Source organism: Arachis duranensis, chromosome 4, assembly GCF_000817695.3.
Source record: "Arachis duranensis cultivar V14167 chromosome 4, aradu.V14167.gnm2.J7QH, whole genome shotgun sequence".
In the NCBI taxonomy this organism is placed as follows: Eukaryota; Viridiplantae; Streptophyta; class Magnoliopsida; order Fabales; family Fabaceae; genus Arachis; species Arachis duranensis.
Genome location: NC_029775.3, coordinates 105333157 through 105350366, shown reverse-complemented (window position 1 = coordinate 105350366; position 17210 = coordinate 105333157). Strand labels below are relative to the sequence as shown.

Here is a 17210-nt window from a genome sequence, read left to right as displayed (position 1 = left end):
ATTTATTTTTAATTATTTTACTAATTTTTAAATAAATAAAAAAAATTGAATATACATGTAGAGTTTAATTTTGATGCATTAATAATATAATATAGTCATGTAATTACATCTGTCTTTTTACGATATAGTGTTATGTGATTAGATGCACATATAAATTTGCTTTACATTTAAAGTGTATTAAAATTAAATTTATATAAAAAATTAATTTTTTTTTGGAAAATAGTTAAAAAGATAACACTATCTATTATTTTTCTTTCCAAAATTATTAGGAATGTTATTAAAAAGATCATATGCAACAATACAACGTTGAATAGCCATAATATTTTGTCAGACAACAAAATGTCAAATTCTACAACAAAAAATCTGTATAATTGATTCGTTTGGAATAACTTTGATTTCGGTAAATAAGTGGAATTTTTTTTACAAATTGTTAAATTTTATTACAAATTCATGCTAAACAAAAAATACAGAGAAAGATCATACAAAAAATACAGACTAAATGAACATTTTTGCTATCTGTTACCAAACTATATATATTTCCATTCAGATTGTATATGTATATATGAAAAAGAACAAGCAATGTAAGTAAATCTATCTATTGTCAAAGCTCTACTAGAGTTCCAAGATGAATTTCATTACTCATGAAGTGTCCATGCAAGAATCACACAGGCCTAGGCTTTGCACCACCCCCACTCTCCTCATAATTGCTGATAGGCGTAGTTGAACCACTTTTTCTTCCACTTGGCCCTGCAAATGTTCTGCCTACAAACTTTCCTGCCTTGCTTAGTCCACTACCAACATTGCCAATGAAACCACCAGCAATGCCAGAGCCGCTGCTGCCGGGACTAGCACCGCTGCCTTGTCCGGATCCACTGCCACCTCCAATGCCGACAAGCCCTGCTCCAGCACTGACGCCACTGCCGACAACTCCAACGCCAGTGGCGACGCCACTACCAACCATTCCAACACCGGTTCCAGCTACTGATGCTGCTCTATCTAATGTCTGCTTTGTAGTCCCTACAACTCCCTCATCTCTACGTTTCTGCATTTCTTCTATTGCCTTTTTCTCTTCTTCTAATGCAGCCAATTGCTCTTCCTTGTTAAAATGATGATAAAAGACCTGAAAATTTCAATGTCATTGTAACTTAACCACACGTAAAGAGAACAAAATAGAGCAAGGAGCTAAAATATGTCAAAGATATAGCATGACCAAATAATAACAGCAACAAAGCTTTATTCCATTAGGTGAAGTGAATTAGTGAACATGACCAAATAACAACATGTAACAAAAAGAAAGGAACCAGCCCCAAAATTGTGTACAATTAGACCAACAAAAGTAGTCCAACAAGTTGTTTTTGAGAAGAATTAAAGTTCTATTCCTACTCATTCTCTCTCTCAAATTTATTTTTCTTCCTACTTTGAAGAAATTACAAATTATTTGTACCAGTTACCAACTAAAATTTGTTCAGTTTAAGAAACTTTTAATAGTTTTCCAAATAGCACTTGTGATTTTGCAATGATTACAATGCCAAAAAAGAAACAAGATACGATCAATTTATACCTTTACTGTCAAGGTTCCTCGATCCTTCTTGTCTTTAACCTTCGTATCAAGTGACGCTAGCAACCTCAACTCCTGCTCCTTTTCAGTTTCTTCCTCCAATTCACTAAGTGGAAATTTGGCTACTCCTAATCGCTTATCTTGCCCAATGTCTTCATCGAAAACCTATTTGCAAAGAGGGAGAAAGATGGAAGATTGAATTATTAAAATGTCTAGCCGAGTAAATACAAATGAATACTCTGTTATTTTAAGACTTTATTGGATAAGAAAGCTGCTATAAGCCTATTTCAGCAAGAAAATATTCTCATATGTACCAGTGTGTAGAAATAACACTAGTGTCAATGTTGGAGCAACAAATTTTATAAGTAGGAGAAATATAGCATTCATATAATCTTGAAGTAGTACCGTCAATAGATATTTAGATCAGCTTGCATTTGTTCAATATTTTTTATCTTGGGGGAGCACTTGACTAATTCTTAAAATAAATAATTATTACAAACTAAATGTTGAACAAAGTTTGCATAATTTATTGTGAAATAATCACAATTCAAATTATGGTTGTCCACACACCACAATTATAGTTGAGGATTTTGATACTCTAATGTTAGATAATGTGTAAAGTGAGAGAGTAAGAAAGCAAGTTTAACCACACTTGAATTAAGATCCTTTTTTTTTGGTGGACCCTACTTAATGATCCAAGGGAGATTTTAACCACTAATTTGCTTACTTTACACACTGACTAATTTCAAAAAATATACAATTAGGTCCTCAATATTTGATGGTTATTCATAGTTGTACAATACTTGTGGGAAAAATTGTCTGCTCTTTAACAAAAAGCATTGCATAAACTAAATCCTATTCATCACAATTAAGTGATAATATTATGAATGGTGTGTTTGAAAAGTAGACTGCTAGTCAAATCAAAGCACTTGAACAGACCAAGAAGGAAAACATCTAACACAAATGAAGGCAAAGTATAATGGCGTAAAACCTCAAAAATGATGGACTGAGTCTCCAGGTCTTCTGCAATCAGGTCAAATTTCTCATCCCAAACAGGATTCAGGTTGTTATCAACAACCTTGGTTTTAACCTTAAATATTGGTCGAATATGCAGAGCTACATAAGGATCAGATTTCCCAATCATTTCCATGTTCTTTAAATCATTTGCTTGAACCACCGTTACTGTAACCCTTCCACAGGGTTTAAGCTCCAGTTCACTGCAAACAACAAAGATGCTCCAATAGTGTGATAATAACATACTTGAGGATTCACATTTCCCAAAAAGAATAAGAAATACAACAAACAGAATAAAAAGTTCTATGATGTTCATATTACCTTGTATCAACAGGTACACCGCCAAGTGGAACAACAATCCTATGAGGCCATTGTAGCATATCAGTAACAATTGAGTTCACAGTATCCTGTGAAATGTTCAGTAAAAAGGTTAATGTATTATATATAACTCAAAAGGGAAAAAGGGAAACTTTCATGAAATGGATAGAACTAACATCAATCATATCTGAAACTCCAGGCAGTGCTGTCAAACTTCCACGAACAGCCTTCAGAATGTAATCAATTCTAGGCTTCGGCTGAATAAACATTAATGGAAAAGTCAGAAATTGCAAGGCTAAAAGATCAATATTAGCATCTGTAAGACTGTAACACACCCTGACCCTAAGATCATAGAAGCTTCTAATTCTAATTTCCCCACTGCTCTTTCACTATAGCAGAAGAATTAGAGATGAGGGTAAAAAGGGGAAAAAAACAACAATAGGAATATTCACGTAACAAACTAACTGTCCACCTGGCACAGAGGATGAGGGGCGTGAGCCTAGGGGTGCAGAGGTGTGATCTCACATGATTTGGAGAGAGAATATAAGAGGTGGGAATTGAGTGAGGAATTAGACTGGATTCATTGTTATATCCTTTTTCTGTTTCTGTTATTGCCACCATGGAAGCTAGAATGGATAGATTGGAGCGTCAGATGGAAGAACAGACTAGAAACATGGAGTTGATCATGAAGATGCTGGAGGAGCTAAGTGGCAGAGAGAGGCACCACTCTAACGCTGGAGCGGCGGAGACACGGGCGGCACGGGTAGAGGTGAACCGCAGAGTGGAGCTTCCGCATTTTGATGGAGAAGACGTACGTGGATGGTTGGTGAGAATCGAAAGCTACTTCCGATTGAAACAGATCGCATCCGAAGAAAAACTGAACTACGCAACCCTGGGTATCGGTGGCGAGGCCCTCACATGGTTAGAGTGGTGGGAGCAGCAGACTCCACTCTTGTCCTGGGATAGGTTCAAGCAAGACCTACTGAAGAGGTTTCATCCCGGCGCGGCAGCGAATCCAATGGGACCGCTTCTGGAATTGAAACAGACAAACACGGTGGCGGAGTATCGGCGCGAGTTCGAACTAGAGGTGTGGACGCAGAAGAATCTTGGGCATGAGACGCTAATGTGTATCTTCTTGAGTGGGCTGAAGAAGGAGATTCGGGCGGAGATGGCTGTTTCTGACTTTGAGAGCCTCCAAGAACTGATGGATCGCGCGGTGGCCATAGAGCACCGCAACGACGCCTGGCGCCAGGCAGGGATATTCCAAGGAGGGGAAACCCGACCCGGAGGAGGAACCAACACCCAAGGGACCCGATCCATCACAAGCTCAAATTCTGGCTCAAATTCGGAAACCAGTGGACTGGGAGGCAGCAGTGGAACAATTGGTCCAAGAAGCAGTGGAAGCAGGAGATTGTCAACGGAGGATTAGGCTCAGAGACAAAGAAAGGGCCTCTGTTTGTTACAGCATCCCAAGTTAACTTAGTCAGAAAGCTAACCAACTATAATTCAAATGGTATGGTCTTTCCTTCTCCGCCTAAAGGTTTCGATTTGAGTCTGAGTCTTACCCGTTGCAATCGATAAAAAAAAAAATACAAATTAAAAATTCTATCCTATTTTGTCTATATTTTAGTGTCTATGTCTCGAGATACACAAACCAAACGCAGCAGTAGTGCACTGCTAAGCTTATTCTACTGGTATCTATGTATGCCTTGCTGAAGAGTGCATGGATTCGAATCTTAGCCACTTAGAAGTGGTTATATAGAATTCATCGGGTCTGTGTTATATATTGTGAGTCAGTAACTAGAAAAAGAAAAAGGCATCAGACCCCTATGAGTCAAGTTTTACAATCCAAGTAACTTATGAAATTTAACTGGATTTTTAAGTTTGATTACCTTGATCGCACTATGATAAATTAGTCAAACTACTAAACCACAAACATCTAGGTTTTTTTCCCACTAGGTGATCAATTATCAAGATTTGTTTGGCTTTTTACCTCAGCAAGTAGAGCAACAACAACAGCAGAAATGCATGGCATGTCTTCACAAAGTTGGAATATGACCCGGATAACGGTGAAAACTTGGAGATCCTTCAACTGAAGCAATAAAACTCAGTATTCTGAATATTTCATAAATCAAGAAGAAATTCAATATAAAATACTGCTAAGTTTAACCTGAATAGGGATGGACGCAATTGTTGCATCAACAGCCAAAACAATATTGGGATCACCACCCCAACGGAAATCGATGTCCATTGTTATTTGGCCTTTCTTGAGACGCTGAACACGAATACCTGCATGGATCAAGAAACTATTCATGCATTAATTCTTGATATACAAAATTGACCCAACAGGGAAATTAACAAAGGTAGATAACACAAGGATTGCATATAAATTGAATCTCCTAATTTTTGCACGGTTTTAGATTTTAATGGATGTTGCCAAGTGATGGCAGATTAAATTGGTTGGATAACGGATAAAAAAGAAATGAAATCTCATTAAATAACAAAGAGAGACATAAAAAATCTTACATAACCTGCTTCAAAAGGTTTCAAAATTTTGTTAGTAGATACCTTCAATCTTTGGAGCGACACTTCCAAGGGACAATTTACTGAACTTCAATGAACTAATACCCGGCGGTCTATACTGTTCCAATATTGGTTCAACAGATTCTCTTATGACCATTGATGCTGCCTAAACGAAAATATAATTCAAATCAAGCACAACTATCAGCAAGGGGGAGAAAATCAAGATTTTATATAAATTGAACGAATAAATTATGAAATCGTAATAAAATCTAAATTATAAAATTGTCCGACCTGGTAGAAATTTGGTACAATTTATTGCTTCATTCAAAATCGTAATATCAAAAGATTTTAAGAGTTAAATCAAGATTACGGACAAACCAAAGCCATGTCTTGGTCTATCACCATAGACAAGATTCATTCAATATGCTCTTTTTCTCATTTAAACTCAAGAAACAAGTGAGAAGCTATATAATGTTATATCATAAATTAAACTTAATATTTGATTATAAACTAAAAAATTAAAATGTATTCTGTAAAATGAACAAATAAAGTATATACAAACTATTGCAGATCATGATGGAAACAAATAAAGTGCATGCAAGCATACTCACATCTGCGACAAATGGCCAAAGTTTAGACAACTGCTTGTTTAGCCATTTCACCTGTAAGAATCAATGAAGGGAAGCATCATACAGAGCAATGCATATGCAACAAGAAACATAAATGTAGTAATCACAATTTCAACAAGTGATGAGAATCCAACCTGCTCATATACAGGAAAAGATATCCATTCAGGAAAGTTATCACCACAAAGTCTCTTCACATCATCTCTGTTTAGGGATCCAAGGAGTTTAACATCAACTGCCTGCAGTAACATAAATGATTTCAAGTGATATCAACAGATTAAAACACAGCATTCTCAGTCCCCAAGCCTCCCCTTTTTCATTCTGCAGTTAAATCAAGACATACTCCATTACCCCGAGCAAAGTTGAAGTTCCTAAAAAAGCTGTAAAATTACAATTAAGAGTCTTATGACAATCAGATAAATGAACTGCTAAGCTTGAAATCTGTCAGCTTTCTGCCTTCAATTTATCAGAGGAAATCAAATCCATATCTTTGTTTTTTTGGTTTCACAATAGCTCCCAAATAGGCAGGTTAATGACCAAATGAGTTGCCGAATATACAAGTGATATTCGTACACCCAACACTTGTTTAAGTGACGAGCAAGCTAACCACTGGAACAATCCAGGTTGGTTAATCGAATCCATATCTATAAATTAGTGAAGTATCTCCTTACACTTCATTATCATTCCGATTGCTTAATAACAAGAAGAACAACTTTAAATTATTAACCAATTTCCTATGAGCTGTAAAAATGATAACATATATTATTTCTGCATATAATTTTCCATTTTTCCAGAAGCAATAATTCAAAAGTCATAACATATAGTCTACATTATTATATATAACATCCTTTATTATGAATGATCTCCAAGTCTTTTCTTTCTTTTACATATTCAAAACTCACTAAGCTAAACATATCTCAAATTCATCAACTTTCCTAGCTTCAACACCATCTCTAAAACACTGATCAACAACAATTTTTAATATAAACAGCACAAGAACATTATTGGGTTCTAAAGATTATTAAATCCAAAAAGAAAGAAGAAAAGATTAAAATAACGAAATCATGACACCTTTGCAGTCCTTTTGGCGCTTCGGTATCTCATCATGCGATGCCACCCTGCCATCAATGCTATGCCGAATACCATCCCAAGAAACATCCCAGAAATCAAACCCATTTTCCCAGATTCCAAATAACACCAAATCCTTCTTCAACATAAACGAATAAAATTAAATAAACAAAAAATATAAAAACCAAAAATAGAAATAATAATTAATAAAGAAAACATATATTCAACGAAATGAACGTGCAAATCACTACAAACACATTGATCAAAGGAATTGGAAACTTACCGTTAAATGTGAGAAGAGGGATCAGAAAGGGTTGAATTGAACGTGCGAAGATGTAACCTTCAAATTGGAGTGATGATATTATTATGATTTATGAATGGACGAAGCTAACCGTGCAAGAGTGCAACTGAAACGAAACAAGCTATGATTTTCTGTTACAAGTTATGGGACCCTCTCTTTCTCTCTCTTCCCTCTTGTGGGAATCCATTTTCTTATTATATATGTACTTTTTTATTTTCTTCTTCCTTGCTAAAATTTAATTTCTATGTGTTATAACCATAGAAAATACAATAACGTATTAAATCAAGCTAAATAATTATCCTCTATGGAAAATTACTTATTTTCCAATGTTTTTATTGGTTATTAAAATACAGTTTCATCGAATTTTAAAAACATGAGTGTAATTTATCCTAAAAATTATATTTTTGATGTACATTAATATAAATTTAAGAGAAACTATTTGGGTCAATAACTTTTAATATTTTTAATCATTATTTAACCAACATAAATATTTAATTATTTTTAACTAATAAATTTTATTAATTTATGTGTATAAATTTTAAAAAATATGAGTATAAATTATATTAATTTATATATGTAAAATTAGTAAATATAAGTGTAAATTATATATTTTTTATATAAAACGTTTATAAATATAGATGCAAATTATTATTAATCAATAAAAAATAAATATTTATTAGTCATGTAGTATTGTTGTAAATTTAACGCGATCTTTTATTCTTATTACATTAGCTATGAATTCATAAACAAAACGTTTTGATGATATATTTTACTGGAAATATTTTCGTATTTTCAATAGGTTTAAATAAATTTTAAATTTTTGTAAATATGATAAAATATGATTATGACTTCATAATTATATTTCTATTTTTTATTCGGTGATTCTACTTCTGCCAAAAAGAGCTATTCAAGTATACTAACACGATATAATTATAAATATTCTTTTACCGATAGAAAATATACATCAATATATTCATTGACTTACAATCATATATGTTCTAAATCACCAAAAAAAAATCATATATGTTCTATTTCCTATTTTTGAGTTTTGTGAATTAAAATAAGAGTTTAATTTCGATATAATAATTTTTAATTAGATTTATATATTTAAATGATATTTTTAATTATAAATTTAAAAAATAATTACTTTTATTAATACAACAATATATAATTAAGTTTGTCTAAAGTGTTTTTTTTTAATCGTGTATGAAAATTAGATCCTTAAAATAGTTAACAATTTTCAAAGGGCACACAATATAATGCAGTAATGCACATTTGGCAAAAATATGCTGCCTGGAAGAAAACTCAAAAAGAATTGTCTTTGGAAGGAAAAACGCATGCGTGGTGGAGTGGTGGTTGTCGAAATATGCAAATGTTTGGCTGTATACACCTTTTGTTTGGAAAAATCATTTCTAACTTTTTGAGAGAATTGATTCTACACACATTAGTTCATGCTTTTTCCAATACTAGTAAAAACATCCTTTCTTTCTTTTCTGTTAAGAGAATATTAAATTGTCAAAAAAAAAGAGAATATTAAATTTAAACGAAAAGCTATTAAAATTAAATAAATCTAACTCAATTTTAAAAGTTAGTTTTTAAAAATTTGATGTAAAGAAATCATACTTTTTGATTTGTATATCTTTCACAATTTTAAAAAACACTAAAAATTACAATGTTTAGATGTATCACTACTTTTACTTTCACACCTAAAAAAATAGTCTTAATTCAAAGACTAAGAAATATACACTTATAAATTATTTAGAGTTTATAATTTTGAGAGATAAAAAACCTATAGTTAAAAGAATAAGAAAAATCTTAACATCTCAAATTAATTAATACTACATTTAAAAATAACACCCCAATAATCTATAATTAAAAAAAACACCATTATCAATCAATATAAAAAATAAAAAGTTCAACCAAGTAGGCTAGCACATACGGGACCATGGCTATGATTGATCAATCTCACACTTCACCATGGTCTTGTGCTGCCACCATCTTCCTTTCAAAAAGTATTTGAGAATCAAAATAATTCAGCCATTATTTCTATATTTGACTTCATTTATATAATCTATTTTATTGAATTTTTATCTCACTTACGAATCACATAACATATCACAAATTATACAACTCTCATATATTAATCATAATAATATTATTAATTATTAGGATGCAACTATATAACATACTAATGATATTTTTTATAATTTGATTTTCATAATACTATTGCAAAAAAGACTAATAATAATAATATGCTTTATTGACATTAATTTTAATTTTTTTTTTAACCATTAATTCACTAATTCACCGCATTAACATTGGAGGTAGTTGAAGTAATTGCAAAGGGTGCCGAGCTCAATAAAAAAATCACAATTTTGAGTTCATCACTGGTGGCATAATAAGGTTGGATTTTCAAGTTCTCAATTCATATTTGGACAATTGTGTTGGATGTGAAAGGACATCATTGAGAATTAAGGCTGCGTTTGTTTTCAGAGACAGAACAGAACATGACACTGAGACGGAGACAATAGGGCGGAGACATTAAAAATTATTGTTTATGTATTGTGTTTGGTTATGATGGACAAGACACTAATGTAATGTCTAGTATCATGTTTGGATACACATAAAAATACATGGACAAGACTAAAATATTAAGTAAAATGACTAAAATAGACATCCCTCCCTTCCTTCCCTGTATCTCTAATCCTTGCCCTCCCTAAGCTTTCGCTAAACTCTTCTCACTCTCTCTGGTGGACTACTCTTCAACACATCGCATTCCGTTTTACCATACCTCTCTTGATTGCAAGAATGTTGTCATTGTTCCCATTCTCACGAATCATGTTAAGGTACGCTCTTCTTCAAATCCCAAATTCTGTTCCTCATTCCGCTCTCGGTCTTTGCTTCCCTTCAACTTCATCCCTACACTCTCACTCTCAGCCCCAATCGCTTGATGAAGCTGTTGATTCCTTCACTCGCATGCTCTTTATGTGTCGCCCTCCATCCATCCTTCAATTCCCCAAGATTTTGGGATCTCTTGCCAAGACCAACCATTGCCCCACCGCCATTTCCCTTTTTCAGCAATTGCAATCTAGGGTAATCGCTCCCAATTTATTTATCTTAATCAATTGTTCCTGCGGAATGGATTTGGATTACTCTTGCTGTCTCTGAAAAAGCACTGCACTTTCATGGCAAAGTGCTGGCTCATGGATTTCATTATTAGTTTTATGAGCACTTCCATGTTGGAACACTATATTTTATACAATAAGAAATTTGTTATTGAAAAATAGACAGTGTTGTGAATCATCTTTGTTATTGATTATTGTTTCTGGTCATTATATTTGAGCTATATCTAGAATGGCTATGTATGTGTATGTGGAGGAGCTTCATCATGAATGAATTTGGGTAATGTTTCCTATATTGTCTTTGCTGAAGAAAGAATAAAGACAGGGTCGATTGTTTAATCAAAATCAAACTCATGTAAATATACATCATTAGTTCAACCCTTAAAAGTAGGTAATTAAGGAGCTAATGCTTAGCAGTATTCATAATAGTTAGAGTTGGTTAGGAGTTACGGAATTCTACTATTTTGTGCAGTTCTTGTTAGCTTGTGGTCCCCCACTTTAAGGAAAATATCCTCTATATATTCTTCTAATTATCATATTACCAACTCAATAATTCTTTCATTGATTTAGCCTCTGCAAATTCCAATCTTTTACTGTCATTCAAAGCCAAACTGAGCAAAGTTTCATGTAAGTGCAATATTAAATTTTGATCAAAATTTATTACCTGAATACTATTATTAGTACTTGACTATATGAATTGAGCTTATCATGAAGATTGTGTTTTTTTTTAGTAAAAGGGACTTTCTTGTGTTTTTTTTTCTTTGGAGATGCAAAGAAGATGGAGAAGAAAAGAGAGATTGTGGAGCTGTATAGGGAGAGGCTGGACAACACTCTTGCCTCACCTCATATGACAAATTATCACATGCTCAAAAACCTTGTTCAGACTCAACTCTTGCATTCTTCAAAACAACAAGGTACTAATAACAGCATTCCTTAGCCATATTTGCTTTGTAATGATTGAATGTTTATTAGTACTATAGTTGAGGAGTGTTTCTGAATATAGTAAAGGGTCTAGTACAAGTACACCATCATACACTGATTGGAAAGTATGCTATCTACACTACAACTATGCTATATTTTTATTGTCCATCCTTTTAGATATAGAACTTGAAATCAGTAATTTGCATTGTTGTAATGTTACTTCTTTAAACAGATAAAATAGGATAATGAAGGGTTCCGTGTTATATATCGCGAAGGGCCGGAGGGAACTCCGTTTCAAGTGGCCTTATATTATTGTCCATTCTGTTCCTATACATCTCAGTTTGAAAGATTCGTGTCATCTATTTAATTTGGTAATTTTGGTAGTTGTTAATCTAACACTGGTTGATCTTCCTGCCAGAATTCTACCAAGGTGATGGTGCCGATAGCTTAAGGTGAAGAAAGAAAATTCCTAGAAGAAAATGAGCTAAGGGAAAAGAAAAGAAAAGCAGTAGCATGAAGGTATGGACCATAAGAGTGAATTCATTTGTAAAGTGAACCAACTAGGGTGAATTCATTTGTAAATAAATATTGCTGTGCACTTAGATTAAGCAAAAGCTGGATAGGCTCTTACTCACTTTAGAGGCAAGCTCTGTTTTGAAGAGCTATTACTATCTGCCACAGCCAAGCACATTTAGATCCTCTGGATTGGGGTATGAATGGGGAGTTTTGACCACAAACTGACGTAGGAGGCTAGGACTTCTCTCCGTGAACACCCCACTTGTGTTTCTAGCTTGGGTAGACTTTTCTTTTTGGTAACAGAGGAAAGCGATTGTTTAATTCAATTGAGATGCTTTTGCATTGTAGTTTTGATGTAGCATAAAATGTAATTGAAGCATGTAAATTTGACTAACTGTGTGTTCTCCGTTACAGGAAGGACTGAGTTTGGTTTTCAGAGGTGGGAATGGCTGATGGTTGATGAAGTACAAAATGATCAAACTGCAACTGCTAAATATTTTATTTTTTTAAAATATTATTCACAGTCATCATTTTATTCTATTTCAAATTTCCATGAGAGAAGAGAGAATATGCATACGTGTTTAGGACATGAGACATATGCATTTACATGTAGAATATCGTTGAGCCTGAAGTTTCAATAACTTGTGTCACTTATTGTTACACTTAATAATAGTTTTCGAGCTTTATTTTTCAGAAGTGGACCATTTGAGTTATGCTTGTTCATTCCATCTCTACATGGTTGATTTTTGTGAAATACAATATATGAGTTTCCCAGGTGTTCTTGAACCGTTCCGTTTAACTATTTTGGGTTCTTTTGCATAACAAACCTTTCCAAACTAGTGCAACACAATGAAATGAGGTCTACTAATTGCAAATTATCTATTCTTCAACCTTATTAACAATGAACACCGGAAAAACTAACATCGAAGACTGGACGTAACCTTATGAAAAAAACATTATTTTTAAACCATATACAAGATATTAATTTCTAACCAAAATCTTAAACAATTAAACAATTTCTAACCAAAAAATTAAACAATTAAGCATCCATTTTGAACAAGTTTCTGCAGTAACATAATTAAAACCAATACATAAAACTAACTATGCACTAACATCAAAAAAATCTTGCATGTAAAATTATGCTTGTTTGAACCTAAGTCTGCACAAAATGAAATGATAACTCAAAAGATATTAACTCTAATTCTAAGTATGCAATATAGCTCTAATAAATCCGATTTTCTGACTATTTCCCAATGACCAAAACATTTTTTCCAGTTGAGGATTTGTGGAGAACTTGAGTGCAATAGAAATAACTTCATCATCAGTGAATCCAAGTTCGCTGAGTATATCACCAGTCTTTTTTTCCTCACGAGTGTTTACCATAGCTTGGGCAAAAGCATCCAAACGCTTTCCCTGTTGATCGAATACATATTTCAGCGTGTCAGTTAACTCCTTCATCATCTTGGTATCCTTTGCCGCTTTAAATGAGGAAGGCTTCTTTCCTTGTTTCTTCCCAGAAGATGAAGCCACAGAATTTGATTGTTGGAGTAGAGATTCACTACAATCATGATTTGAGTTAAAGAAATCCGTATCGTCTTCGTCCATTTCTTCATACCCATTTATTTGCACTTCTTCTTCAGCGTCATTGCCGCATACAGCAGCATCCCCATTTGCTCTTTCCTTACAAAATATTTTTTCCAAGCGCGTATAAAGGGGAAAAGGCTTTCCTGGAGTATACAACCTTACTCCTTGTTTCTAGAAAAAATAAAAAATAAAAGATCAACAAAGAAGGACAGACTATCAAGTAGAATAAAATTAATTCAACAAAATCAAACTTGTAAACCAACCTTCATATAAGCAGCGAGGATCTCTTTGTTGTCCACAACCATGCATTGCTTCACATCATCCCATCCAAAACCGCTACAGCCTGCCATGTCAGCAGCAAATTGATATTTCTCTTTCAACCTCTTAACCTTGTTTTTGCAATGCGTTATTTGAAAACCACCACTTGGAAACCTCTCATTCAGTTTTGCAGCAAGTTTCTCAAAAGATCCAGGCCTAAATTGACCTGCATCAGCTATTCTTCCTTCAATAACAAGCTCCTCCATAAAACTAACAAATACCTCTGTCTCCTCATCAGTCCAAACATGTCTGTCCATTTGTCTCTACAATCTAGATTAACTAAATCAGAATTCAATTGAACATCATAAACATATCATGACATTATCTTTATAATATATCAATATAATATATTTAAATAAAATACACATAATAATTCAAACTATCAAAAACAAGCCAAAGGCAGTTAGCTTGGCTAGAAGAACAGTCTTTGGTGAAGGTGTCCTAAGACATGGCAACTAGCAGCTTGAACATTGGTATGTATAGTTCAGGTTGCCTTTCCATCAATTTTTTTTTCAAAATCTAGGTAATCAATGCTTGTTTTGAAAGAAAGTGACAACAAGAGATTAAGTGAGCTAAGCATGAGTTCCAACTTCCAACCAAGCTAAAAATTTTGATAAGAAATCAGAGGAATGGCAAGTTAGTTGGAAACTGTTTTTTTTTTTTTTAAATTCATTAGATGGGGAATTAAAAAGGATAAGAAAACCCACCAGGTATAATAAATATCATGAAACAAAGCTAACCAATCTTTCAATCAATCTAAAAGGGAAATTGGGCTGGAAAAGAGTTAAATATGATTGCAAGCAGAAAAATGCAAGACGTAGATATAAACAGAAATCACAGAAATGTGAAAACAGGAGGCTACAAAAGAAAGATGATCCATCTTTTAGGAACTCAGAAAAATAATTATATGATTAGGTCTTAGTTGATGTTACCACTTTGACACTATGTTGAAGAAAAATATGGAAAAGGAAGAGAAGACGATTGTACAAGTAACAAATACAGGAATATAAAGATTTCAGAGAATATTAAGATTAGAGAGAATGAATCAAAATGAATCAATAATATACATTTTCAATCAAATAAGCCAATCATATGACAATTAATTAATTCGGCTATGCATCCACTCATTGTACATTTCATGTGCTAAGTTGTCTCGCCAAACAGTCCATTCATTGCTACCCTCTACACTGTCAATCATTTCATCATCGCCATCTTGGTTATCACCATGCTCCTCTCCAATAAGCACTTGCTCATTCTCAAGTGATATGTCCTCCTCAGGATTGGAGTCCATATTAAGCCGAATAAAATTTTGTAATAAACAACAAGCAATAATTATTTTATTTTGTGTCTTGATTTGGTAGAAACAAGGACTCCTCAAAATTGCCCATCTCTTCTTCAATAAACCAAAACAACGTTCAATAATGTTCCTAGCTGAAGAGTGCTTCTTGTTAAAATATTCTCGAAAGTTTCTAGGCGCATTTCTACCATAGGCCCATTCTTGTACGTGGTATCGAGTTTGCCTATATGGTGCTAGAAACCCCTTTCAATTAGTATAACCAGCATCCACTAAATAATAATTCCCTATAAATTAAAAGAGACACGTTATGAGGATTAAGAAAATTTTATGAATTAAAAATTTTGAAGTGTTTTTGTTACCTAAAATTTAACTATTACATACCAATTGGTATCTTGAGGTTATTACGACGTGAAATTGCATCTCTAAGGACTCTTGAATCCGATGCGGATCCTTCCCATCCACTAAGTACGTACACAAAATTCATATCTCGATTGCATACGCCTAGGACGTTGGTTGATATTTTACCCTTTCTTGTTCTGTATCTTGATTTATCTTCTTCAGGGACAGTCACATCTATATATGTTCCATCTAATGCTCCTAGACAGTTCTAAAGCAAAGAAATTGAAGGTTCAAAACTATCTCTATACCAAACCATATATAATACAAAACCACAACCGCGTTTCTTCATTAGACGTACCTTGAACCATTTCCATCGGGGATCTATGCAGTCATCTGGAACAGGAACAGGCTTTGCAAACAACAGGCTTTGGACACGTATGACCGACGACAAAACTTTATTAAAATACTTACTTATTGTTTCTCCTGACCTATAAAATCTAACTTGGAGTGTGCGATTCTTTTTATGATGAGCTAAAATTATTAAAAATATAATCACTTGCTCTAGTATATTTACATGACATTCATCGCTTAATCCACCCTGAACTTTAAGTAACTCACATAATCTTCCTAATCTTCCTATCGCCTCCTCCTATTATGCGGCTTAACACATTCCGTCTTAAGGGATTAGTATTAATTTCTCTATTCCTAATCAACAAATGTCTCATTTTCTTATTTCTCAAACAAAAAAATGCAAACATCAAAATTAATATTGTGGCTGTCTCAAGTTCAATCTCAATCATAAAATAATAAAAAAAAAAGAAATCGCCTAAATTGTTCAGAGTAGTCCAATGATTCCATTCTTCCCTAACAACAGATAAAAAATTTAAATCATAATTTATTATAAAATAACATAAATACTATAAATAATCAATAAGAATAAAAATAACAACATCACCAACTAATTATTTTATTTTTGCATTCAAATCAATAAGAAGAGTTCAATATAATTTTTTTCATTCCTTATTCCATTCTAAACAAAATATGTTCAATCATTCATTCATAGCAGGACTGCATAAATTAAAAATTTTGACACCAAAAATACCATTTCTCATGTCCATATTCAATTTTTACATTTTCAAATCACAAACAATATAAATAAATAAAAATAAAAGAAGCCAGAAGAACCCAATAAGTTAAAGTAAAACAATACAAACGAAATTAAGAAGCAAAGAGGAAAGGCAGAGTTATATACCTGCGTGACTGAGAAAGAGAAGAACACGTGAATTCCAAAAGTTGTGACAAGCTCTAATAAATATTCTGCTTCTGAAATGTTGTAGTTAAATTAGTTGAGCAAAAAAATGAAGAGGAGAAGCAGTAAAGAAGAAGAAAAAGAAACAAAAAAAAAAGAAAGAAGAATAAGATAAAGTACTAAACAATAGAACACCAGAGAAAGAAGAGAAATAAGAAGAAGAAGAATGGGACAGAGAGCAAAGAGAAAGAGAAGAGACAGAGAGAAAGAAGAGAAATAAGAAGAAAAAGAAAGGGACAGAGAGCAAAGAGAAAGAGAAGAGACAGAGAGGTAGACCTGGGAAGTGAAACGAAAAAAAGAATCTGAAAAAGAGAAGGAAGAAGAAGAGACGAAACAGAGAACATGGGGAAGATAGGAGGAGAAGGCTGCTGCACAACACAAAATTAGGGCTTATGA

The 17210-nt window shown here is 33.3% G+C and overlaps 2 protein-coding genes across 2 annotated transcripts; both read right to left on the bottom strand.

Annotated features, from left to right (window-relative positions):
- Positions 1-402: 402 nt before the first annotated feature.
- Positions 403-7500, bottom strand: LOC107485532 (calcium-dependent lipid-binding protein-like). Its single transcript, XM_016106065.3, has 12 exons — positions 7391-7500; positions 7111-7243; positions 6177-6278; positions 6025-6075; positions 5459-5579; positions 5061-5179; positions 4884-4982; positions 3067-3147; positions 2894-2979; positions 2550-2775; positions 1562-1723; positions 403-1120 (listed from the first exon to the last, which is right to left on the bottom strand). Exons 2-12 carry the CDS (start codon positions 7213-7215, stop codon positions 662-664), a joined length of 1611 nt encoding a protein of 536 aa, XP_015961551.1. The 5' UTR covers positions 7216-7243; positions 7391-7500; the 3' UTR covers positions 403-661.
- Positions 7501-13170: 5670 nt separating this feature from the next.
- Positions 13171-16874, bottom strand: LOC110279716 (uncharacterized). The gene is made up of 3 exons (XM_021139618.2): positions 16758-16874; positions 13815-14132; positions 13171-13722 (listed from the first exon to the last, which is right to left on the bottom strand). The coding sequence occupies exons 2-3, from the start codon at positions 14124-14126 to the stop codon at positions 13171-13173; spliced, it is 864 nt and encodes a 287-aa protein (XP_020995277.2). The 5' UTR covers positions 14127-14132; positions 16758-16874.
- Positions 16875-17210: the final 336 nt, after the last annotated feature.

Coding starts and splice junctions, on each gene's coding strand:
- LOC110279716 (XM_021139618.2), bottom strand. CDS start 14,126: ATGGACAGACATGTTTGGACTGATGAGGAGACAGAGGTATTTGTTAGT. Junction 13,723..13,814: donor TCCTCGCTGCTTATATGAAG/GTTGGTTTACAA, acceptor TATTTTTTCTAG/AAACAAGGAGTAAGGTTGTA.
- LOC107485532 (XM_016106065.3), bottom strand. CDS start 7,215: ATGGGTTTGATTTCTGGGATGTTTCTTGGGATGGTATTCGGCATAGCA. Junction 2,776..2,893: donor GGTGTACCTGTTGATACAAG/GTAATATGAACA, acceptor TGTTGTTTGCAG/TGAACTGGAGCTTAAACCCT. Junction 1,724..2,549: donor CTCAGTCCATCATTTTTGAG/GTTTTACGCCAT, acceptor CTTTGCAAATAG/GTTTTCGATGAAGACATTGG.